The sequence below is a fragment of the Pelophylax lessonae genome (assembly GCF_965119305.1).
Source record: "Pelophylax lessonae genome assembly, chromosome: 8".
In the NCBI taxonomy this organism is placed as follows: domain Eukaryota; kingdom Metazoa; phylum Chordata; class Amphibia; order Anura; family Ranidae; genus Pelophylax; species Pelophylax lessonae.
The window spans coordinates 157,184,469-157,212,349 of record NC_138775.1 but is presented as its reverse complement, the minus strand read 5'-3'; the positions used below and the strand labels follow the sequence as shown (position 1 = coordinate 157,212,349).

General features: G+C 43.6%; 1 protein-coding gene across 4 annotated transcripts in view; it reads left to right on the top strand.

Annotated features, from left to right (window-relative positions):
• Positions 1-27,881, top strand: part of LOC309561721 (potassium channel subfamily T member 2) — a 1,381,641-nt gene that overhangs the window by 601,532 nt on the left and 752,228 nt on the right. For all 4 annotated transcript variants that reach the window (XM_082265711.1, XM_082265712.1, XM_082265710.1 and 1 more), the window contains 2 exons: positions 6,131-6,311; positions 17,957-18,121. In XM_082265711.1, the coding sequence (XP_082121837.1) occupies positions 6,131-6,311; positions 17,957-18,121 (346 nt within the window). The remainder of the gene's footprint in view (positions 1-6,130; positions 6,312-17,956; positions 18,122-27,881) is intronic.

The window sequence follows — 27,881 nt, the reverse complement described above, 5'->3', positions numbered from 1 at the left end:
AGTTATGCAACACTGTACCCATATGACATTTTTATCTTTTTTCCCCCACAAATAGAGCTTTTTTGGTGGTATTTTATCACCTCTGTGATTTTTATTTTTGCGCTATAAACAAAAAAAGAGTGACAATTTTGAAAAAAAAACAAAAAAACAATATTTTTCACATTCTGCTATATGACATTCTCAAAAAAAAAAATTAAAAAATCAAAATTTTTTAACATTTTAGGCTAATTTGTTTTCTGCTGCATATTTTTGGTAAAAAAAAAAAAAATCGCAATAAGTGTATTTTTATTGGTTTACGCAAAAGTTATCACGTCTACTAACTACGGGAAAGATTTATGTAATTTCATTGTTTTTTTTTTACTAGTAATGGCGGCGATCTGCATTTTTTTGCGGGACTGTGACATTGCGGTGGACAGATTGGACCCCTAACTGACATTTTTGACACATTTGGGGGTACCAGTGACATTACTACAGTAATCAGTGCTAAAAATTTGCACTGTTACTGTAATAATGACACTGGCAGGGAAGGGGTTAACCCTATGGGTGAACAATGAGTTAAATGTGAGCCTAGGGGAGTGATTGTAACTGGGGGTTGCGTGGCTTGTGAAATGACCATAGAGACATGTGATTCTATATAGAAGGATCACATGAGCTCTGTGATCATTTCAGGGAGAAGAATGGTCGGCTGTGTTTACAACAACTGACCGTCCTTCTCTCTCAGCGGGGAGCAATCACAGGTGTCAGGCGGCAATCGGAGCCGCCTAACCCAAGCATCGGCTTCCCCTCTGCCGAGTGGGGGGTGGGAGCGCGCCACCGCCGGCACGCGCGACCGACGTAGACCTACATTGGTTTGCGCAGGAGAGACAACCTGCCGCAGTAAAACAACGGAGGGTGGTCAGGAAGTGGTTAAAGGCACAATTAATAATTGTCTACATCCTCAGCTGCACTCCAACCACCTGGAAGAAGCTACAAACTCACACATTCTTTGTTTTTTTCTCAGGGTACTTAGATTCGGGGAAAACCACAAATAACCAACCAAGCAGAAGCACCATATCTCAGATAGGTCTCCAGTTTTCTACCAATTAGAGTATTCACTGCAAAGCAAAAATAGGTGTGCAATATTTAGAAGGTGCTAAATCAGCAGTGCGGCCATACATTTATGATAAAAGCTTACAATAAACAGGATAATTCAAATAAAGTGAAAATTAGGTGACTTTCCCTTTATGAATATGTATTTTCTAATGCATAAAACTTCCAAAAGTCTATAAAGAATACTGCAACCATGAAGTGTGCAGTCCAGTGCTTCCCTCTAGTGTCCAAATATAGGAGATTTAAAATGCCTGAGTCAATGGACCTCAATACAGCAGCAACTGCAGCCTGCTCACTGCTCACAGAAGGGGTCACTGATCTTGTTTCTTTTAAGCTCATGTCATATATTTAAGAAAGCACTGCTCATTTAGCACTTTCTGAAGATTGCTTACCTTTTTTTGTTTTGTTTTGCATTGTGGTCTTGTATTCAGACCAACAGAGTGCTGCATTCTGTGGACATATTGGTGCACTAAGCGCAAAAGAATATTTGGGTTAAGTATTTACTGACTTCCCAAAGATCCCTTGAAGCTATAACATTTTTTCGTTTTAATACCTTCTAACAACCCTTGACCTACAATGAACCACAGGTCAAGGGTGGGAGGTTTGAGAAATGTCCTCTTTGTCTGAACTTTCCAGAATGAATACTCAGCAGCTTCCACGTGAACATGAAAGAAAGATTGGGAGAGGGAGCAAGGGAGCTGTCTCCCTCAAACTGTTTAATGGATTTACTGGTTCTACATCTTTTAGAATCAATACACATCAAACCAAAAATTCCTACCAAAGAACCAGTAATGTAGGATTTTAAAGGTAGCACACCAAAAGAATGCATAACAGTTATTATGTTTTATTCAAAGTCCTCCATAAAAATGGTTTGGTCTTTAAGATAGCCCCATGGAGCTTAACAACAAAAAAAAAAAAAACACACATAAAAGTAGTGTATTTGTCATATTACAAACTGACAATCATAGTAACAATTAATACACCAAATGAAAAGATATATTGCCTCAAATAAAGTATTCCATCATAGATTCTGACACATGATACTATGGAAGAGCCCTGGGGCCATCATAAAAAAAATTTCAGTTTGATACATTAGAGATCAAATGAATGAATTTTCAGCATTCAGCACTGTCTCACTTTGAATGACAATTGTGCAATCATGCAACACTGTACCCATATGAAATTTTTATATTTTTTTCCCCCACAAATAGAGATTTTTTTGGTGGTATTTTATCACCTCTGTGATTTTCATTTTTTTGCGCTATAAACAAAAAAAGAGCGACAATTTTGAAAAAAACAAAAAAAAAAACAATATTTTTCACATTCTGCTATATGACATTTTTTTTTAAAAAAAAATTAAAAATCTAAATTTTTTAACATTTTAGGCTAATTTGTTTTATGCTACATATTTTTGGTAAAATAAAAATCACAATAAGCGTATTTTGATTGATCTGTGCAAAATTTATTGCGTCTACTAACTAGACTAGATTTATGTCATTTTTATTGTTTTTTTTTTTACTAGTAATGGCGGCGATCTGCCATCTTTTGCGTGACTGCGACATTGCGGCAGACAGATTGGACCCCTAACTGACATTTATGACACATTTAGGGGTACCAGTGGCATTACTACAGTAATCAGTGCTAAAAATTTGCACTGTTACTGTGATAATGACAGTGGCAGGGAAGGGGTTAACCCTATGGGTGATCAATGGGTTAAATGTGAGCCTAGGGGAGTGATTCTAACTGTGGGGGGGGTGGCTTGTGAAATGACCATAGAGACATGTGATTCTATATAGAAGGATCACATGAGCTCCATTTTACTCACAAATAGAGCTTTTTTTTGGTGGTATTTAATCACCATTGGGTTTTTTTTTTCACTACAAATAAAAAAAACTGCATATTTTGAAAAAAAAATATTTTTCTTTGTTTCCGTTATACAATTTTGTGAACAAGTAAATTTTCTCCTTCACTGCTGGACACTGATGAGGCTGCACTGATGGGCACTGATGAGGCAGCACTGATAGGCGGCACTGATAGGCGGCACTGATGGGCACCGATTGTCGGCACTAATAGATGGCACTGATGGGCACTGATAGGTGGCACTGATGGGCACTGATAGGGGACACTGATGGATGGCAATGATGGGCACTGATGGGCAGTACTGATGGGACCTAATAGGCAATAATTGGCACTGCTGGGCAGCACTGATAGATGGCACTGATAGGCATTACTGATGAGGAGGCACTGACAGGCATTACTGATTGGCACTAATTGGCATCCCTGAAAGGTACTGGTTGGTATCACTGGTGGGCATCACTGGTGGGGTACTGGTGGGCATCACTGGCAGGCATCTCTGATGGGTGTGCACTGATAATAAATGGGCTGATTATCAGCGCAGACTTCCCCCTCCCCCCGTCAGGAGAGCAGCATATCAGCTCTCCTCTACTCTACCCAGTCCGCCCCAATAGAGGAAAGCTGATAAACGACACTTCCTGGTTACGTTGTGATAGGCTGTTGTTGGACACAGCTGATTACATGGTAAAGTGCCTACGTCATAAGCTCTTTATCAAGATCAGAGATGCTGTGTGTTGCGAGCAGCTTATCTTGCTGGACATCATATGACATTGAGTCAGGATAACAGAACTACCGACCGGCCGTCATTCTGCTCTAGGCCAGGCAGGAAGGAGTTAAAGTCAAGTAAAATTCAAAAAAGTATTTTAACTTTCCCTTTAAAATACAACATTTAATAAAGTATTTCCTGCTGTTCTGGGAGTGGGTACATATAGTTGAGTGCCATTAGGTGGAGTATTTGATGACCAGCATTGTTGTACATATAAGCAGGGCTTTTTTTCAGGGGGAACGCGGGGGAACGCAGTTCCGGCACCTCCTGAACTGAATGTATGTAATGACAAAGGGGTGCAGGGGTGTGTTACAATATCTATTGATGCTGGCTGCTGGGGGATCTATTTTGCTAGAGGGGATATATTTTTGCAGGGAGGTTATTGTTGCTGCTGGGGGACCTATTCTCTCTAGAAGGGATCTATTTTTGCAGGGGGTGATGTATTGTTGCTGTTGGGGGATCAATTGTTGCTTGGGATGGTCTTATGTTGCGGGGGGGGAGTCAGTTGTTGCTGGGAGGGATCTACTCTTGAGGGAGAGCTCTATTAATGCTGTCTGTGGAGAGATCTGTTGTTGCTGCTTGGGGTCTATTGTTGCTGGGGATATTTTGTTGCTGGTGACCCATTGTTGCTAGGGAGATCTATTGTTGCTGGGGTGGGGTCTATTGTTGTTGGCTGCAGGGTATCTATTTTACTGCTTTTATAGTTATCATTAACAATTTCCATACAAATAACTTATTAACACAAATGTTACTTGGTTCTGTATTCTCTAAGAGGTGGGCAGGGGCCGGAACCAAGGAACGGTAGTCGGAGTTAGGTAGGGGCGGAGACAAGGGGTAACTCTGAAAGGGGGAGTTCCTGCACCTATTCTCTGAGAAAAAAAGCCCTGCATATAAGTACTACTACTTCATTAAGAATTTGCCAAATTTACAGACATATAGCTTACTGATTGGTAAATTAGTACAAATAGAACTATTCTTAACCATCTGGGAGCAATTTGTGTTTAAATATGGTTGAACAGTCAAACTTGATTTTCAGTGAAAACAGCAATTTGGCATTTGCTGAAATTTTGTCCCGATTTTGTCCCAAGACAGGAAGAATGGAGAAATCACTGAAAAAATGGTAATAAAAACCTAGGTTGCTACTATAGGAGTCACAGATAAAAGTAAAACTCCAACAAAGCATTTTTTAGCTGTAGATGAAGTAGGAAGGGTAAAAAACATTGTCAGGTTTTGATTTCTGACCTAGTTTGGGAGATTTCCCCTACATCCTGTGCCAATGATCTTTGAGGTGCAAATATCATTGAGAGAGATATAGATTGCAAAAATAAATAAATAAAATAATATCAAACGGAGAAAAGGATTCTAACCCTTCTCCACACTATCCAGGACAAAAGTGATTGGAGTCACACTTTAATATCATAACCAAAAACAGCACAGATCCTAACTTGTATACCTATCTCTGAAACACAATTCTTTTTCAGCACCTTATCTGCTTTTGCTAAAAACATTCAATCATATTTTTTTTCTATAAGCATAAAATGTTCATTCTTTAGTTCCTTTGATCAATTAAATATGACTAGTTATTTGTTTTGTATATTGACTGCTATATTGCATTTATTACATACTTATCTGTTACCACAAAAATAAGAGTCTTAAAGTGGCAGTAAAGCCTGTTTTTTTTATTTTTACCTACAGGTAAGCTTATAATAAAGCTTATCTGTAGGTTAAAGGAATATCTTATAAATGTGCACCATTTAGGCGATATTCTAGGGAGCAGCAGCCGGTGACGTCCCTGGTACATACACTCTGAAAGAATGGCATACCGGGCTGTTCCTTCAGAGCTCTGTCCCGTGGTTGTGACTCCCGAGTACATGCACAGGAGTGAAATCATCGCGGCCTGGCCACTCAAGTGGATGCAGCCCACAAACCCAGAAAGAAGACCTGGTGAAAATAGAAGCCCTGTAAGTGGTGGCCACTGGAGGGCTTCCTTCAAGGTAAGTCTTTCATAATGTGCTAGTATGCAGAGCATAATATCACTTTATGCCTTGCAGGTTTTTTTTCTTTAATTAACCTTTTCTACCGTTTTAATAAGACAAAGAATAAAGTGCAGTGACAAGCTGTATTTCATGTCACAATTCTCAGATTATTATTAAAGAGACATTCAGTTTTGAAAAAAATGCTCCCAATATAAAATACAGACACCAAAAAGTTAAACTGAAAGATTCAATTTAACTGATTTCTGCTGGGTTGCTTTAGGTAATCACTTTGCGAATCATTACTTTGGTCATTTGCTTTAATTTATGTCTGTTCCTTCAATGCTCATACATTACACACATCACCGAGTTAATACATTGGGCTATATAATATATTCTTTATTCATTTAGATATTGTAATTAGTGTAAATGTAATTTTGTTTTTCAGCATCTGTGGAATTCAACACTTAGAGCGAGCTGGAAATAACCTGACACTATTTGATTCTCTCTACTTCTGCATTGTCACGTTTTCAACTGTGGGTTTTGGAGATGTGACCCCAAAGATATGGCCATCAAAACTTTTGGTTGTCATAATGATCTGTGTAGCACTAGTAGTTCTTCCAATCCAGGTATGATACCTTAATATTTGCTTGTTGTGCAATCATTATGTAGCTTACATAAGCACTTATTTTAAATGAACAACACAGTAGCAAGACAATGGTAACTCCAGAATATCTCCAGATTTGAGATGGAGAATCTAGCTAATAAAAATGATTGCCATGGGGAATTTAAGAACTGACTGGAGTAGTAACATTAGCAATATTATTGTAGCCGGGGTGACAATCATTAATTGTACTTTCTCTCTAGCTACTTCCTCTGTCCAATAAGGACATGTTTGCATAGCAGATGTACACCAGAGCCTGTTGCTGGACAGGAACTAGTAAATATATGGAGGGATTAGGGCTAGACTTAAAGCTCAAATCATTTGCAGTGTTATTGTCAATGCCCCCTATAACTATTTCTTATTTTTTTGTACATGCACTGTAAAGATTACCCATTTGATGCCTTTATGTTGTAATGATTGTTTTTTGATGCCTTGTATTCTAATGTCTGCCTATTTGTTGGCGTATTGTCCATTTGCTTGACTGCCTATTTGTTGCCCATGTTTTATAAAGTCTCGATTTTCATGCCTTTACGTTGTCAAGTCACCACTATTTCTAGAGAGGAATGTTGATATAATCTATTTTCCAGTAGGTCTGTCAAGCAATGAACCTGAAAGCTACTTTTATTATGCTTACAAATTGTCATAGTACGTTATTATCCATGCCATTTTTGCATGCACCTTCCCCATTCTCAGGTTCCTAAAAGTTCCCTGGGATCCCTGAAGCTGGAGCTTCTGTATACGAATAAATAAAATCTTCTGGCTCACTGCACACTTGTTTGTGTAGACTGGTATCTTGTGTATTGGCAATTGGTTTTACTAAATCCTACAGCTTTGACATTTCAAGGAGAATTTATCTCAAAGCAAATAGAACATGAACTCAGAGAAAAAGACATAGTCCATGGGCCCTTACATCCAAATGTCCACTGACATTTGCATAGACTTCTGATTAATAAAACATTAAACACTATTAGTATCCGAAATGGCTACAGTCTTTCTAATGAAACCTATTTTGTAGTATTGTGCACTACTGTCAGACTCCATGCAGAGATGTCTGCATGTTTCTTTCTTTCAGACTATTCTGCATTCTCTGCATATTACAGCAATTTACATTTGGAGCAAAAAACGTCTCCACATCTACTTTAAAGTAACTCCCTTTTAAAAAGAGCTGCTAACAGAAATTCCCTCTAGCCCATCACTATGATGGGATGTTAGTTTGGACAGTAGGAATGTCTGTGAGGTGGTGGGAAAGGTTAATCACTAGAAGAAAATCATGGAACTGTTCCCATTGAGAATGATATAAGTGTTAAGGCCCCCTTAACTGAAAGAGTCACTTCATATCTAAATATTCTGCTCTACAATATTTATTTATTTTTATTAAGAAGATAGAACACATAAACAGGGTAATACAGATATGTTATATAAAATAAGGACAATGGATATACACTTAAATTATATTTGGAAAAGTTAACAAAAAATAAACAAAAAAATGGAAAAATAAAAAAAAAGGAGAAGGGGAAGAAAAAGAAGAAAAAAGAAGAGTAGAAGACAAGGTGGATTAGGATATGTTGGGTTCAGGTGAACGGTGGATGTAGCCATACAATTTTAGAGAGAAAGCAAAGAATTATCAATATTAGGTTTGTTGGTAAAGTAAAGCCATGGAAACCAGATTTTTAAAAAGTTAGAATGGTTATCAAGTAGGATAGATGTTCATTTTTCATAAATCATGGTGTCCATAAGTCTTTGCTTCCCTTCTCTAACATTCAGGGATAGAGTTCTCCAGGCTTTAGCAATAGTTTGTCGCGTGGCCAAAAAAATGAAAGAGATCAATTTTCTCTCTGGTTTTCTATAGCTTAGGTGTGGTTTATGTAGTAAGGCTTCCCATGGGTCCATAAATTTGTGTCCATAGTTTCCGGACAACAGGGCATTCACACCAGATGTGTAATAAAGTTCCTCTAGAATTACATCCTCAAAAGCAAAGAGGGGAGATTGAAGGAGAAATATGTGATAGCTGTGTTGGAGTCATATACCAGCGAATAAGTATTTTTTATGCATTTTCTTGGGCTAGAGCATTAATAGAATATTTGGCCACATTGGTACAGATTCTACTCTATTCAGTGATATCTAAAGAGTCTCCTAGATCAATTTCCCAAGCAAGAGTGTAGGCAGGTTTACTAATAGATTGGGAAGAAATTTGTGAAGCATAAAAAAGAGAAAAAAATGCCAGGGGGATGTGGATTTACATTGCATATTTTTTCAAAAGGTGTTAAAAGGGTCGGGCATGTTATGGAAGGAGAGAGAAGGGTATTCCTAAAATCAGTAATTTGAATTAAGCGTGATGATTCTGATAGAGGAAGATGGCAATGTTTTGAAAGATAAGATTGTGTTTTGATCCCTTCTAACAATAAGAGGTCATGTATAAATGTACAATTTTTATTACGCCACCAAATGAAATTTTCAGAATCCTCTATGGCTGGGGGGGGGGGGGGGGCATAGGGTTGGATAAGGGAAGATGTGGAGATATCAGATGACTAGAGTATTTAAAATGGTCCCAGCAAGAGAGAGAATGGTGTAGAGTAGGATTATCTATAAAGGGACGATTGGAAGGGGGAAGCCAAATTAAATTATAGATTGGGATTGGTGAACATTGAATAATAGCAAGATACGGTAAGTCCATATAGGAAGTTCTGAAACCACATGAAGTAATGTAAGAAGTGTAACTTGAGCAGCCAGATAATAATTAGAGATGTCAGGGATACCAAGGTCACCAGCATGTTTATTCCTGTATAGTATTTGGGTTGGATTGAGAGGTTTTGTAGCACCCCAAAAAATTGTAATTATCTTTCGTTGTTCAATTTTGAGAATATGGGTTGGGATGGAGATGGGTAACACTCTATAGTAATTAAGTCGTTTTGGAAGGTATGGCATTTTTATAGCATGTATATGACCAAACCAAGATAAAGAATATGCATTTAAGGGAAAAATAATAATTTAGATAAATCTTTGAAGAGGGGTGGGTAGATGACAGAGTAAATAGAATCTGAAGAAGGAGAAATATGGATACCTAAATAAGGCAAAGTGGATGGCCATTGAGAGGTGAGAGATATTTAGGGCTTTCGATTTATTTTCGTTAACTGGGAGGCTCGAGATAAGAGCAAATGTATTAAGTAGATAAAAAAGATTTGGTAAAGTGATGTGAGGAGAAGTGATAAGAAGAAGTCATCAGCAAAAAGAAGAATCTTGTGATGAATAATATCGGCGATATATAAGTCGTTTAGTGGATAAATTATTACAGATCGCTATTGGTAGAGGTTCTAAGGCTAAAATAAAAAGGATATGTGATAAAGGGCAACCTTGCCTAGTGCCTCGAAGGATTGTGAAAGGTGTAGATGAAAAACCTGCGTATTTGATTAAAGCAATGGAATTAGTATATAGGGCATTTATCCAAGTTATAAAGTTATATCCAAATCCCCATTTACAAAGCACAAAAAATAAATATGGCCAAGATAAGGAATCAAATGCTTTGTGTATTGCAAGCAATAGAAGCATAGAGTCAAGAGATCTAATTTTTGTAAGATTAATCAATTATAGAGCTCTACGAATGTTGTCACAGGCTTGTCTTTTTGGCACAAAGCCTACTTGGTCTTTGTGGATAAGTTCGCCCAAGAAGACATTGATCCTATTAGCCAAGATTTTGGCCAAAATTTTGATGCAATTATTTAAATGTGAAATGGGACAATTATTAGACCAAGAGTATAAATGTTGATGAGGTTTGGGGAGCATAACAATTGATGCTTTTAAAGTTTCTGTGGAGAAAGTATGACCTTGGTGCAGGAAATTAAAGCAGGATAGAAGACGGGGTGCAATGACATCTGAGAATTTCTTATAAAATAGTGATGTATATCCATTAGGGCCAGGTCTCATATTAAATTTAAGAGAATTTATAGTTGTTGTGATTTCTTCTAATGTAATCTCGGAATCAAGTGTTTTTTATATTTTAGAGGAGATATAGAACAGGTAGATTAACTTGGTGAAAGAATTGTTCAGCAGAGTCAATAGAAAATGCAGATGTATATTTATAGAGTTGTGAAAGGTGTGAGCGAAATTCTTTAGGGATCTCAATAGGGTCATTCGTGAGTTTGTTTTTAGAATTATATTTTTTAGAATTATATTTATATTTATTATATCTAAGTTTAGTAGGGTAGATTTACTAAAACTGGAGAGTGCAAAATCTGGTCCAGCTCTGCATAGAAATCAATCAATTTACTAAAACTGGAGAGTGCAAAATCTGGTCCAGCTCTGCAGTTAAATCAATCAGCTTCCAGTTTTTTTTGTCAAAGTTTAATTGAACGAGCTGAACTTAGAAGCTGATTGGCTACAATGCACAGTGGCACCAGATTTTGCACTCTCCGGTTTTAGTAAATCAACCCCACTGTGTCTAAACCAAGAATAAAATGGTATATATTGTAGATTACCGTTCCATAGATGTAGTGCTGCATTAGTTTCCATTTTGCAGGCTAAGAACATTTTCTTTTTCTAACATAGTTAGAAATCCAGTATCCTTGTAATTTCCTATATGAAACTTGAATTTAAATGCTATTAGCTTTTCCAGCTATATTTGTGAACTACACAATCTCTACTTCTAATGTAAAGGAGATGAGGAGAGGAGTTTTTGGTCTCAATTGGAGGAGCAACCTAAAGTGACAACATTGCTTCTCCCTAGATACAGTACCAGGAGTTCTCACTGTGAGAGAGAAAACATATTACTAACAGGATAATAAAGCTTTAATCAACCTTAAAATAAGAGAACTAATGCGGCAATCACATCTAAGAACTATTAAGCTGAAGTTTTTTACATTCTTGTTTTTGGGTTTAGCCACACTTAAGGCTTACAGCAATTTGGTCTTCTTAAGCATTGCTGTCAGATTGATGTAGCAGAGACGCTGGGGGCTCACATGGAATTCGAGAGGCTACTAGCAAAGTAAATAATTCTAATAATTCATATATCACTTCTTTTTCACAAAAAAGTGCTTTATTAAGGTAATAAAGAATGAACAATACATATATCACTTCTAAGCAGTGGCGGCCGGCCCATAGGGGGCGCAGGGGCGCCGCCCCCCCCCCAAAAAAAGAAAAAGAAAAAAAAAAGATTTAAAAAAAAAAAAAAAATAGACGGCCTTCTGGGGCGTAACTGTAGCGCAGAGCTCTGCGCTCCACCACCCCTCTTTCGGCGTCCGCCGCATTGGTGCCGATGGGGGGTGGGGTTTTCCACCAGCAGAGGCGCCAATTGGCGGCCTTCTGGGGCGTAACTGTAGCGCAGAAAAATGCGCTACACCACCCCCTTTTGTGATGTCTTGGATCATGATTGGTCCAGACTCCAGCCTGGACCAATCATGATTCAGGACATCCATGGTGACCTCGTTGGGGGCGGTGCCGGTGCGTGCATCAGTCACTCACCGTCACCGCCCGGTCACTTTCCCGCCGCAGCCCGCGAAGAAGAGGAGTCACGAGGAGGGGAGAAGCCGCCGCCAGGAGCCGAGCAGAAGAGGACGGACATCAGAGTCGCGAGGAGGGGAGAAGCCGCCGCCGGGAGCCGAGCCATCGCCAGGTAAGTGCCTATTCCACCACCTGCGCCATGCCTGTGCCATGCCTATTCCACCACCTGCGCCATGCCTGTGCCATCTGTGCCATGACCTTACCATCACCTGTGCCATGACCTTACCACCACCTGTGCCATGCCTGTACCATCTGTGCCATGCCTATTCCACCACCTGTGCCATGCCTGTACCATCTGTGCCATGCCTATTCCACCACCTGTGCCATGCCTGTACCATCTGTGCCATGCCTATTCCACCACCTGTGCCATGCCTGTACCATCTGTGCCATGCCCATTCCACCACCAGCGCCATGCCTGTGCCATGCCTATTCCACCACCTGCGCCATGCCTGTGCCATGCCTATTCCACCACCTGCGCCATGCCTGTACCATCTGTGCCATGCCTATTCCACCACCTGTGCCATGACCTTACCATCACCTGTGCCATGACCTTACCATCACCTGTGCCATGCCTGTACCATCTGTGCCATGCCTATTCCACCACCTGCGCCATGCCTGTGCCATGCCTATTCCACCACCTGCGCCATGCCTGTGCCATGCCTATTCCACCACCTGTGCCATGCCTGTGCCATGCCTATTCCACCACCTGCGCCATGCCTGTACCATCTGTGCCATGCCTATTCCACCACCTGTGCCATGACCTTACCATCACCTGTGCCATGCCTGTACCATCTGTGCCATGCCTATTTCAACCCCTGTGCCATGCCTGTACCATCTGTGCCATGCCTATTCCACCACCTGCGCCATGCCTGTGCCATGCCCATTCCACCACCAGCGCCATGCCTGTGCCATGCCTATTCCACCACCTGCCCATTGCCTGTGCCATGCCTATTCCACCACCTGCGCCATGCCTGTACCATCTGTGCCATGCCTATTCCACCACCTGTGCCATGACCTTACCATCACCTGTGCCATGACCTTACCATCACCTGTGCCATGCCTGTACCATCTGTGCCATGCCTATTCCACCACCTGCGCCATGCCTGTGCCATGCCTATTCCACCACCTGCGCCATGCCTGTGCCATGCCTATTCCACCACCTGCGCCATGCCTGTACCATCTGTGCCATGCCTATTCCACCACCTGTGCCATGACCTTACCACCACCTGTGCCATGACCTTACCATCACCTGTGCCATGACCTTACCATCACCTGTGCCATGCCTGTACCATCTGTGCCATGCCTATTCCACCACCTGTGCCATGCCTGTACCATCTGTGCCATGCCTATTCCACCACCTGCGCCATGCCTGTGCCATGCCCATTCCACCACCAGCGCCATGCCTGTGCCATGCCTATTCCACCACCTGCGCCATGCCTGTGCCATGCCTATTCCACCACCTGCGCCATGCCTGTACCATCTGTGCCATGCCTATTCCACCACCTGTGCCATGACCTTACCATCACCTGTGCCATGACCTTACCATCACCTGTGCCATGCCTGTACCATCTGTGCCATGCCTATTCCACCACCTGCGCCATGCCTGTGCCATGCCTATTCCACCACCTGCGCCATGCCTGTGCCATGCCTATTCCACCACCTGCGCCATGCCTGTACCATCTGTGCCATACCTATTCCACCACCTGTGCCATGACCTTACCACCACCTGTGCCATGACCTTACCATCACCTGTGCCATGACCTTACCATCACCTGTGCCATGCCTGTACCATCTGTGCCATGCCTATTTCACCACCTGTGCCATGCCTGTACCATCTGTGCCATGCCTATTCCACCACCTGCGCCATGCCTGTACCATGCCCATTCAACCACCAGCGCCATGCCTGTGCCATGCCTATTCCACCACCTGCGCCATGCCTGTGCCATGCCTATTCCACCACCTGCGCCATGCCTGTACCATCTGTGCCATGCCTATTCCACCACCTGTGCCATGACCTTACCATCACCTGTGCCATGCCTGTACCATCTGTGCCATGCCTATTCCACCACCTGCGCCATGCCTGTGCCATGCCTATTCCACCACCTGCGCCATGCCTGTGCCATGCCTATTCCACCACCTGCGCCATGCCTGTACCATCTGTGCCATGCCTATTCCACCACCTGTGCTATGACCTTACCACCACCTGTGCCATGACCTTACCATCACCTGTGCTATGACCTTACCATCACCTGTGCCATGCCTGTACCATCTGTGCCATGCCTATTCCACCACCTGTGCCATGCCTGTACCATCTGTGCCATGCCTATTCCACCACCTGTGCCATGCCTGTGCCATGCCCATTCCACCACCAGCGCCATGCCTGTGCCATGCCTATTCCACCACCTGTGCCATGCCTATTCCACCACCTGCGCCATGCCTGTACCATCTGTGCCATGCCTATTCCACCACCTGTGCCATGACCTTACCATCACCTGTGCCATGACCTTACCATCACCTGTGCCATGCCTGTACCATCTGTGCCATGCCTATTCCACCACCTGCGCCATGCCTGTGCCATGCCTATTCCACCACCTGCGCCATGCCTGTGCCATGCCTATTCCACCACCTGCGCCATGCCTGTACCATCTGTGCCATGCCTATTCCACCACCTGTGCCATGACCTTACCACCACCTGTGCCATGACCTTACCATCACCTGTGCCATGACCTTACCATCACCTGTGCCATGCCTGTACCATCTGTGCCATGCCTATTCCACCACCTGTGCCATGCCTGTACCATCTGTGCCATGCCTATTCCACCACCTGCGCCTTGCCTGTGCCATGCCCATTCCACCACCAGCGCCATGCCTGTGCCATGCCTATTCCACCACCTGCGCCATGCCTGTGCCATGCCTATTCCACCACCTGTGCCATGACCTTACCATCACCTGTGCCATGCCTATTCCATCACCTGTGCCATGCCTGTACCATCTGTGCCATGCCTATTCCATCACCTGCGCCATGCCTGTACCATCTGCGCCATGCCTATTCCACCACCTGTGCCATGCCTGTACCATCTGTGCCATGCCTATTCCACCACCTGCGCCATGCCTGTGCCATGCCTATTCCACCACCTGCGCCATGCCTGTACCATCTGTGCCATGCCTATTCCATCACCTGTGCCAAGCCTGTGCCATGCCTATTCCACCACCTGTGCCATGCCTGTACCATCTGTGCCATGCCTATTCCACCACCTGCGCCATGCCTGTGCCATGCCTATTCCACCACCTGCGCCATGCCTGTACCATCTGTGCCATGCCTATTACATCACCTGTGCCATGCCTGTGCCATGCCTATTCCACCACCTGCGCCATGCCTGTACCATCTGTGCCATGCCTATTCCACCACCTGTGCCATGACCTTACCATCACCTGTGCCATGACCTTACCATCACCTGTGCCATGCCTGTACCATCTGTGCCATGCCTATTCCATCACCTGCGCCATGCCTGTACCATCTGCGGCATGCCTATTCCATCACCTGTGCCATGCCTATTCCATCACCTGTGCCATGCCTATTCAATCACCTGCGCCATGCCTGTACCATCTGTGCCATGCCTATTCCACCACCTGTGCCATGACCTTACCATCACCTGTGCCATGCCTATTCCATCACCTGTGCCATGCCTGTAACATCTGTGCCATGCCTATTCCATCACCTGCGCCATGCCTGTACCATCTGCGGCATGCCTATTCCACCACCTGTGCCATGCCTGTACCATCTGTGCCATGCCTATTCCACCACCTGCGCCATGCCTGTGCCATGCCTATTCCACCACCTGCGCCATGCCTGTACCATCTGTGCCATGCCTATTCCATCACCTGTGCCATGCCTATTCCACCACCTGCGCCATGCCTGTACCATCTGTGCCATGCCTATTCCATCACCTGTGCCATGCCTATTCCACCACCTGCGCCATGCCTGTACCATCTGTGCCATGCCTATTCCACCACCTGTGCCATGACCTTACCATCACCTGTGCCATGCCTGTACCATCTGTGCCATGACTATTCCACCACCTGCGCCATGCCTATTCCACCACCTGTGCCATGGCCTTACCATCACCTGTGCCATGCCTATTCCATCACCTGCCCCATGCCTGTACCATCTGTGCCATGCCTATTCCACCACCTGTGCCATGACCTTACCATCACCTGTGCCATACCTGTACCATCTGTGCCATGCCTATTCCACCACCTGCGCCATGCCTATTCCACCACCTGTGCCATGACCTTACCATCACCTGTGCCATGCCTATTCCATCACCTGCGCCATGCCTGTACCATCTGTGCCTTGCCTATTCCACCACCTGTGCCATGACCTTACCATCACCTGTGCCATGCCTATTCCATCACCTGTGCCATGCCTATTCCACCACCTGTGCCATGACCTTACCATCACCTGTGCCATGCCTATTCCATCACCTGTGCCATGCCTATTCCATCAACTGCGCCATGCCTGTACCATCTGTGCCATGCCAATTCCACCACCTGTGCCATGACCTTACCATCACCTGTGCCATGCCTATTCCATCACCTGTGCCATGCCTGTACCATCTGTTCCATGCCTATTCCATCACCTGCGCCATGCCTGTACCATCTGTGCCATGCCTATTCCACCACCTGTGCCATGACCTTACCATCACCTGTGCCATGCCTATTCCATCACCTGTGCCATGCCTGTACCATCTGTTCCATGCCTATTCCATCACCTGCGCCATGCCTGTACCATCTGTGCCATGCCTATTCCACCACCTGTGCCATGCCTGTACCATCTGTGCCATGCCTATTCCATCACCTGTGCCATGCCTATACCATCTGTGCCATGCCTATTCCACCACCTGCGCCATGCCTGTGCCATGCCTATTCCACCACCTGCGCCATGCCTGTACCATCTGTGCCATGCCTATTCCACCACCTGTGCCATGCCTGTACCATCTGTGCCATGCCTATTCCATCACCTGTGCCATGCCTATACCATCTGTGCCATGCCTATTCCATCACCTGTGCCATGCCTGTACCATCTGTGCCCTGCCTGTACCATCACCTGTGCCATGCCTGTACCATCACCTGTGCCATGCCTGTACCATCTGTGCCATGCCTATTCCATCACCTGTGCCATGCCTATACCATCTGTGCCATGCCTATTCCATCACCTGTGCCATGCCTGTACCATCACCTGTGCAATGCCTGTACCATCACCTGTGCAATGCCTATTTCATCACCTGTGCCATGCCTGTACCATCACCTGTGCCATGCCTGTACCATCTGTGCCATGCCTATTCCATCACCTGTGCCATGCCTATACCATCTGTGCCATGCCTATTCCATCACCTGTGCCATGCCTGTACCATCACCTGTGCAATGCCTATTCCATCACCTGCGCCATGCCTATACCATCACCTGTGCCATGCCTATACCATCACCTGTGCCATGCCTATACCATCACCTGTGCCATGCCTATTCTACCACCTGTTCCATGCCTATACCATCTGTGCCATGCCTATTCCATCACCTGTGCCATGCCTTTACCATCTGTGCCATGCCTATACCATCACATGTGCCATGCCTGTACCATGACCTCAAAGTCATGCAATTTTTTTACCTCGTTTTTTGCCGCGAAGCAATACCTATTACATTTTTGTTTTTGCGCCCCCCCAAAAATTTTGAGCACCAGCCGCCACTGCTTCTAAGCCCCAAAGTCAAGAGCCACACTTGTAAATTATAGTTTTAATATTGAAAAAAATTGCATCACTTCCAGGCTTTATTTTATTTTACCTTGATGGCATTTTAGTTTTAGGAATAAAATAAAAATGTAATGATATAAATAATATAAAGTGGGGTATATTATGTTTTTGCTTTTCAATTTCATCTTTTATGACAGTATTATAAATTTTCTGTCTACCATTCTAAGTATGATAATACATATGTAGATTTTACTTGTTTCTATAGACATATAGTACATTTTTCCATCATATCACAAAATATCTATCAGTGACCTAGATTTTTGTGGCAGTAAATGTACAATATATTTTCTTCACTCTTTAAATCTCTTAGTTTGAACAGCTGGCATATCTGTGGATGGAAAGGCAAAAATCAGGTGGGAATTACAGCCGTTACCGAGCACAAACAGAAAAACATGTCGTCCTATGTGTTAGCTCCCTGAAAATTGATCTGTTAATGGATTTCTTGAATGAATTCTATGCACACCCAAGACTGCAGGTAAATAATTCTTAGAGCTTTATTCTAAGTAAAATGTTAAACTCCTTAAAGTGTATGTCAAGGGAAATGAAAAAAAAAAAAAACACTATATTTTTTTCCTTACCTGGAATTACAGAAAAATACCCGTTAATCTCCCCCCAACTCTTAATTTTCTACTGTAGACTGACAACACACAGACGTTTTGTGTACTACGTGATGTCAGTCCTTTCCAGTTTTCTTTTGCTAAACTACTCAGTCCATCCCACTGTCTCAATCTCCAAAGCATAGGCACTAATTAACATATAGTTCCAAGATGAGAAGTGTGTTTAGGGACTTCCACTTTCTCAATGTGCAGGGGGTGGCGATGGGAACGTGGTGTGCCCCATCGTACGCCAACCTGTGTCTAGAGGAATGGGAGTGACATTTTTTTTGATGAGGATATATTGAGGGGCCTGTACCACGTAGCATCTTTAGAGATGCATTTCCAACAGATTGAGAGAATGAGTTGAGTATGGGTTTGAAGTTTCTTTCTGATACAACTGGATGAGATTCATGACTCATCCCATTCCTTCTGCCCTGTATAGCCGTCTGAAATCAAACGGCTACAGCTGTGTTTCCTTTTTTTTAAAAAAATATCATGCCTGCAACACCAGAATAATTGGTATAGCCAATAAAATGATTATTTTTTATAATAAAGATTTCATAAAAGTCATCAATTATAAACATCAACATTATATACATAGGATATCTACAGTATATTGTAACACAGTACCCTAATATGATAAGTGAATGATTTTTCTGAACTTGATTTTACTGCCAACGCAGCTATTTTGACTTACTGAAATGTTGTTAAAATTAGCTTCTAATTTCACAATTACCTAGGCAAATTTGCTTAATACATTCCACTTCTCTGTCTGACTTTTTTTTATTTTTTTTTTAAAACAAAGCCATTTCAGACCCAATGTATAACAAGCTGGTCAATAAAAGCCACATGATTTTTAATTTATAATTTTATGGTCAATAAACTGGGGTCGTGTTGTTTTTTTTAAAGTATTACACACTTAAAATCCCTAAAATCTTCCATTCCTCAATAACACCAATAAATTTTGCCAAATGGTGCAGCTATGCCTAATTATTCCTGAAGTCATCAAAATTCTGGCAAAGTGAGAAAATTCCAAACTTCGTTAATCCCTCCAAGCTGTATTTTTACATTTGCAGATGAAAGTGGGCTGTTTTTGAAAGGTTAAAAAAAACAAAACATTCATACTTTTCAGAACGGGCACTTATCCCTTATATAGATGTAAACCTTAACTGAATGACTTTTATTTGCTAAAGCACTGTGCATCTCATTGCTGCTGATCTAATTCTGTCTCTTTGCAGCCACTTCATCTCTACATAAAGGCTCTTAAGCAATGGCTGCATGGAATTATTTTAATAAAAGCTGCATATTTTGAAATATTGAAAACTATTTTCTAAATTATTTTTAAAAATATTTAACATTATTTTTAAAATTACATTAATGTGTTAAAGCTTATATGACTTTTTAGTATTTGGGCTTACATCAAGTTTAAAGATAGCAGAAAGACCACAATGTCATAAAATAATCCAGTCTGTTGCTTTTGGATAGCACATAAAATGCCTGAAAGCAAAGATTTGCCATTTATTGTTATCACCTAAGAACATTTTAGGGGGCGTGGCAGGAAGATGGTGACGTGAGGAGGCTCGCTGAGGAGCTCCGTGCTCTCTGCAACGGCGTCCGCCCGTAATCAGCGGTTGTCCGGCATATCCCTCCCCGGAAACCTCGCGAGACCAGCGGCTCACCTCGGAGCTCACACACCGCCTCTTAGCGCGGGGACATCCGAAGCCGGACGGCGTGCAGCTCCGTAAGCGGGGGTACGAGTGGCGGCGGAGATACACTATTGAAGCCACGAGGGTACCCCCGCGCCAGATCGGATCTTGACTCCGTGACTAGAGCGGCGAGCGGAGGTGGGGGGAGCCTCACAGAGGATTGAGAGTCTCCTAACCTCCAGCATGCCGAAGGAGCCTCTAGCTGTAGAGGAATGAATGGTGGTGGATTTCCCTCAGAGGCGTAAGTAGAGGAGGATACCTGAACAGTGCTCGTGACCAGCTCATGCAAGCTGGAGAAGTGCCCGGTGCGAGGAGCCAAGGCCTGTTGGTCCGGAGCGTGGATATCTCCACATATTTCCTCCGGGGGTCTCGGAGTGGAGGGGTGGAAGAACGCGCTAGTATGGCGCCAAAGCGACCGGCTGCAAACACCGAGGTGGCGGCAAAAAAGGACGCTAAATGCACAGGTAACAGCAAGGAAATCCAAGAACAACCTATAGGCGGAAAAAGGGATGAGATATCCACAGTATGTGATGAGTGGCCAACAGCACAGTCTCCATCACCTCAAGCCCTGCAAACGCAACCAGAGAGCTGGAAGGAGATCCTAGCCATGATGCCTACTAAGAAGGACTTGATGGAAATAGCTGCAAATATAGTAAGTTCTTTAACTACTGAAATAACCTCTTTAAAGGGACAGATTAATAAATTGGATGGCAGGATTGTGGTGGTGGAGAATGGACAAAGTCAGCTAGAGAAGAGAGTGGAACATATTGAGGCTGTTCAGAAATCAATGGCTAATAAATTTATCATGCTACAATTACAACAGGATGACGGGGAGAACAGACAACGGCGGAACAATATACGTCTCAGGGGTCTCTCTGAAGACATCCCAAGTACGGAATTAAGGGGCAAGCTCGGTGAAATATTCAATGGCCTACTGGAACGACCCCTTACAGAGGCCATTGAAATAGACAGAGTCCATAGAGTGAGAGCTCCCCGTAGTGTGGGGGCGGATTTCCCCCGGGACGTATTAGCAAGGATTCATTTTTTTGCTCAAAAAGAACAAATTATGTTGAAAGCGTGGGATAGGGGCCCCTTTGATTACGAAGGGTCAAAGATCAGGATCCTGCCAGACCTTTCTAAGAAGACACTAAGAATGCGTGCAGCGGTCAAGCCTTTGCTTGAAGAAATTCGGAAAGCAGGGGCAATTTACCATTGGGGACACCCATTCCACATAAGGATAAAGAAGGGGGACTCTATGTTTATTTTGAGATGGCCTGATCAGTTGCAAGGACTCTTTTCTTTCTTAAAAATACAGCCAATTGAGGTAGCAGATTGGCTAGAGGTACTAACAGCGTAGAATAGCTCTCGAGGAATTAAGTAGCATGAGGGAGAGGGTGGATATGCAGATGGGCCGAAGCTGGGATGTATTGAATAACAGCGGGTCATGTTAACTCAAGTTGATGGGTAGACAGGTGTCAGCTATCTGTTAATTGTAATGGCCGTAATTACGGGGAGGGGGTTTTGCTGGGTCATACATACAAGGGGTTGGGGATAAGGGTTGGAGGGGGGGTGTCATAAGATGGGTTTGGAATTTATAAATTAATGGGTGTTGCGATATATGACAATGTGGTGAGTTGAGATATAATTTATTATTAAGCGCAGCATGATACCCATCCAGAACCCCCCAAATCCAAACCCACCCGATACAGTTGTGTGAGAAGGGCGGACGCCCAGGGACGCACGGACCCTCGGAGGTCTGTTGTTATGATTTTTGTCCCTTGTTTTTTTTTTTTTTTGTTTTTTTCATCTTTTTTTTTTTTTTTCTTCTTTGCTTTTTTTTTTTGTGTGGATGTTGTGTTGTTTGTAAAGGTAGAAAGAAGTCCTCCTCACGGCGCGCATCTTGATTGCCCGCCCAAATAGGACGCGTCTTGGTACGCAAGGTCAAGAGTAGACCAAAGTTAGTCAAACACACTGACACACCGGTAGTGGGGGGAGCGGAAGGCGGAGGGGAGCGGGGAAGGGGATAGGGGGGGTCACCCCCCTTTTTTTTTTTTTTTGCTTTCTCCCGGTTTTCTCTTCTCTTGTCCCTTCCCTCTCTCTCTCCTTCTCCCCTCTTCCGCCCTAGTCTCCTCTGTACTATATAGTGGAGTTTTAGTGGGAGGGGAGTCGTGAGATTCCTGCCGGTTTAGTAAGACAGGAACATAAATAAGACAGGGAAGGACCAGGTAAGTAGGTGGAGGAATGCAAGGTACTAAAATTACGTCCCTAAATGTCAGGGGGCTTTCGACCCCCGAAAAAAGATCACGATTGCTGCTGGATATGAGACGCAGTCGAACACAGATTGCATTTATTCAAGAAACATACTTTAAATATGAAAAAATTCCGAGGTTACATGATAAGAACTTCCCGTGGGCATATCATGCCCCATCCCCAATAGCAAAGTCAAAGGGAGTTAGCATTATTATAGCAAAAGAGGTTGCTTGGACCCATATCGACACGCGCTCAGATCCACAGGGAAGATATTTAATGTTAAAAGGCAAGATTGGGAATAAAATGATCACTCTGGTAAATACATACTTCCCTAACAGTAGCCAGCTGGCATTTTTACTACTTCTGACACCAATAATCCTTGAATTCCAAGAGGGTTCGCTAATTATGGGTGGGGATTTCAATGACGCAGCCGAGCCTATGTTGGATACGTCAATGGGAACGTCACATTTACCATACGCTCGGTTGAAAAAACTCAGCAGGGAGTTGTCCCTGCTTAATTTAATTGACCCCTGGAGAATTATGCATCCAGAGGAGAAAGACTATACGTATTTCTCCCCAATACATAATAGATATTCTAGGATTGATCGGATTTTGATTTCACAGACAGAGCTAGCCAGAGTAGTGTCGTCTCAGATTGGATCTTTCTCCATGTCGGATCACTCGCCTATTCATATCACAATAAATTTTGAAGCAGGCCCAAAAAAGGCCACCGACATGGAGATTGAATGAACTCTTAGTACAATCAGTGGACACAAAAACGGAGATTCAGACAGAATTAGAAAGGTATTTCCAGGAAAACACGAGTGAGCAAGCGACGCCATCGAGCATTTGGGAGGCACACAAGTGTTTCATCAGAGGAGTGATGATACGGTTGGGTACCAAACGCAAACGTGAAAAAGAGAGAGAGATTGCTGAGTTGTTGGCTCAGATAGAGATTTTGAGTTTAGTGCATAAAAAAACAGTAGCGAAGATACAACTGTCGCCCCTAACGAAGGCCAGGGAAAAACTCAATGAATTGCTATATGAGAAAGTTATGAGATCTTTAGTGGCACATATTCAGACAAACCGGGGGCGATGTTGGCCCGAGCCTTAAGGGGACCGCAGAAACGAACGGTAATCAACCATATACGCGTAAAGGGGGGACAAAAAATATCTGGAATAGCAGAAATTGCAGAGGAATTCAGCAGATTTTATCAAGGACTATATGACATCGCCTCCTCGGAGCCAGCCAGAGGGGGGGGGGGGGCTGGCTTCGATGAGGCGATCAAATATATCAAAAATTCGGACATGCGGGCATTGGACCCGGACCAGGCGAGCGTGATGGAGGAGAGGATTTCAGAGAAAGAGCTTAAGTTGGCCTTTTCCCAAACAAAACCACACAAAGCCCCCGGCCCAGACGGTTTTTCTTTTCTATATTATAAGCAATTTTTTGAGATCCTAAAAGCTCCTCTATTAGCGCATTTGAATTATATTGGGGAGGGAGGAAGTATGCCAATAGATTCACTACGGGCGTACATCACCCTTATCCACAAAGAAGGGAAGGATGCAACGATATGTGGAAGCTACCGTCCAATCTCCTTGCTGAATTTGGATACCAAGTTATTCGCAAGGATGATTGCGAACCGGCTTCTTCCATACATACCGAGCCTAATCCATTATGATCAGGTGGGGTTTGTCCCTACAAGAGAGGCGAGGGACAATACCACCCGAGCAGTGGACCTAATATACAATGCGCAACGACGGAAAGTGCCAATGATGCTGTTGGCCGTAGACGCCGAGAAGGCTTTTGACAGGGTGGCCTGGAATTTTATCAGGGCCACCCTGACTCATATTGGCCTAGGAGAAAGAATGTTGACTTACATCATGGCATTGTATACTGGGCCCTCGGCGGCGGTTAGGGTAAATGGGTGGAATTCTGACTTCTTTCAGATTAAAAACGGCACTCGCCAGGGATGCCCTCTGTCCCCATTGATTTTTATTCTTGCGCTAGAGCCCCTTTTATGGAATATACGTCAAAATGCGGAAATAGCGGGACCTAATGTGGCAAAGGGACAACACAAGGTGGCAGCGTATGCAGACGATCTGCTATTTTTTGTGACAGAGCCCGAAAAAACACTCCCACAAATACTAGACGCTATCAGTAAATATGGAGAGGTATCCTTTTTTAAAATAAACATATCTAAATCATCGGCATTAAACGTCTCCATACCTGCAGGAAAATATAAGAACTTGCGGCAATGTTTCCCTTTCCAGTGGAATAATCAATCAATAGAATACTTAGGAATACATATTACTTCAAATCCTTCGGATTTGTTTGAGGTAAATTTCTCCCCACTTCTGAAGACACTGAGGACTGATGTACAGAAATGGCAGACATTGGTATTGTCATGGTTCGGCCGATGTAGTGCTTTAAAAATGAATGTGTTGCCCCGGCTTTTGTACGTTATACAAGCTGTGCCAATTACAATACCAATGGCTTTCTTTGTTCAGGTTAAAAGATTATTTCGAAATTTTATCTGGGCTAAAAAATCTCCCCGTATAGGGATGCAGATCTTAACCCTCCCGAAGGCAAAGGGAGGGGTGGGATTGCCTGACCTGTTACGGTACTATAGGGCAGCCCATCTTATGAGGGTGTATGATTGGCACTGTAACCAATCACACAAACAGTGGGCACACATGGAAAGAGAGATTATGAATTCTCCTACACCATTGGCCCCATGGACTCCCATTCTGAAAACAGATAAAATACTTTCCCACCCGACAATAGGGGCAACGCTACATATAGCAACAAAACTACAAAACTATCAAGCAGTAGCACCTTCGATCTCACCCTTGACGCCATTGGTAGGAAATTCCTCTTTTATCCCTGGGAATACCAATGGGAAAATCATAGAGCTAGCCAAGGCAGGTAGAGCACGTCTGAGGGACGTATGGACTCAAAGTGATCCACCAACTACTGAAGAGATAATGACATGGCCCGAAGGGAAGTTGGACATTTTTAGTGCATTCCAAATCAGACACTATTGTAAACAGTTACAAAATAGGGGGTATATCCCAAGGTCATTAACACCATTTGAGTCTTTATGTGAGGGTGGGGAGCGAATTCCGCACGTACTATCTTACATGTACTCGCTTTTAGGGGGTACACAGGACTTACACCGCCCGAGTTTTGTGCAGAAATGGGAGAAAGATCTTGCTGTCTCTCTCAATCAACAACAAGTAAACAAAATCCTGAGACTCGCTCATAAAGCATCAATTGCCAGCAGATATCAGGAGATTAGTTATAAAGTATTAACCAGATGGTATAGGGTGCCGAGGATCCTGCACAAAATGGATCGAAAACACTCGGACAAATGTTGGCGATGCGGAGAAGTGGGGGGGACTTTGTTACACATATTTTGGTCATGCTCAGCAATTGGGGAGTTTTGGAACGAGGTGGCCCGAATAATTGAGAAATTAACAATAATTAAGGTAAGAGAAGATCCGGCATTGTGCCTACTACATTGTACGAGTAACTCTATTAAAAGATATAGAAATTCTATTTTGATACATTTATTGAACGCAGCGAAGGCTTGTATACCAGCTATGTGGGGACAGACACAGAGCCCAACAGTACGCTTGTGGCTCTCCAAAATAAGGGAGATTCAGAGGATGGAATCATTAACTGCAGCACAGTTAAGTATGGAAGAGCGACATAGGGTACGATGGCAACCCTGGACGCTGTTCACATGCTCAGAGGAATACTTACAGGCAGTAGGTTAGGGGGGCGGGTGCGGGGGGAGGGGGAGGTGGGCTGGAGAGGGCGGGTGAGAGGTCATTTTTATTTTAATTTTAACTTTCTTAATTTTTTTTTTTTTTTCTTCTTTCCTCCTTTCTCCCGCGATCTTCTGTCTTGCTCTCTCTATACCTGGTGTGACAGTGGAGGAGGTAGTTCTGGGAGGTTTGACAATTAGGCGGGTTATCCGGAATATATGTTGTGTATGTCTTGTCTGGGATAGGGATTTTTCTCCCCCCACCCCCTTTTTTTTTTCCTCTCCTCTCTTCCTCTCTCCCCCCGTCAAGGACGGGGGGAGAGGAAGGGGGAGGACTTTCTTCCTTGTGCCGAGGAGGAACGATTTCTTTGTCGGCGCTTGTGGTTTTTTTTTTTTTTTTTTTTTGGTAGTAGCTCACGGATGAGTTTGGATTTGTGCGGTCTGGTGACATGGGGGGTTAATTAATGTGTTTTGATGTGGGGTCCCACGAACTGAGTGAAATGTTCACGGTATATGACATGGGGGGGAGTAGGGAAGGGTTCCACCTCCCCTCCTCTTATGTTTTTGTTGTTTTTGTTTTTGTGTTACATTATGTTCCTATTCACTGTTGGGAGAGTACAAACCTCCTTCTGCCTGTCGGGCCGAAGGTCAAAGTGCACTAATGGAAATTGAAGAAGGTATTTTGATCCCTTCTTTTTTTTTTTTTTTTTTCTTCTTGGGCAGAAGGCCAGAGTGCACTAAGGGAATCACATGGTGTGCATCCTTTAAAGGAAGGGTTGTTTTTTTTTTTTTTCTCTTCTTTTCTTTTCTTTTTTTTATGTGTGTTTTGTTTATTTCTTGCTGGGATGGGGGGAGGCTGGGCGAAGTGGTGATGTAAATGTTGTCGATGTATTGTAGATAAGTATGTAATGTATTTGAAAAACAATAAAATGTTGAGTTATAAAAAAAAAGAACATTTTAGTAAAGCCAAAAAGACATACTGTATGTATGATAAAGGAATGCGTTCTCCTATGTTGCAGAAAGCTGAACCTTAAGTGTCGGTTCACATATATGCGATGCGGGAACCCTGCAAATCCCGCATCGCATTTAAATCGCAGGCAGTTCACACTATCATATGCAAATCGCTGGGGGTGTCAATACAGAGTTAACGACACCCCCAGATCAGTTTGCATGTCGCAGTGTGAACTGTCAGTTCAGACATGAATCGGATCGCATAGGTGTGAACCACCATGCGATCCAATTCTGCTGCAGACCCAAAAAAAAGGTCCTGTGCGTGTTGTGTTCGAATCCAATGCGAATTCAGCCATACAATCTGTATGGCTGAATTTGCATCGCATAGACATCGCATGTGATTTTCAGAGCAGTGCGCACCGAATCATATGCAATGTCTGTCATCGCACTGATGTGAACCGGGGCTAATACATGAAATTATGGAACATTTGACCTTAACGTTTTTTTTTTGTGCATTTTTTACATTTTTTTTGCACATATGGTATAATCAGTATTATTTATAGAAATTACTTTAAACCCCCCAAACAATCATATATAGTCTGAAAGCCGTGACCTTGGAGAATGGAATAAAATTAGCGGGATTATATTTGTGCAACAATTTAGCAAATGCATATTTTCAGGGAAAAATTACACTAAGCCCCCGTCCCCCGTTCACACTGGGGCGACCTGTCAGGCGACCTGGTCGCCTGACAGGTCGCCGTAGGTCGCCTGGCATAGAGAAGCTATGGACCCGTTCTAATAGGAGCGACACAAGTCGCTCCGACTTAGAAAAAGGGTCCGGAGCTTCTTTGGGGCGACCCGGAGCGACCTGCATTGACTTCAATGTTATGAAGTCCATGACGGCCGCTCCGAGGTCGTGGTGCGAGCAGCGTGCCGCGACCTGTGAGGTCGCCCCGGGA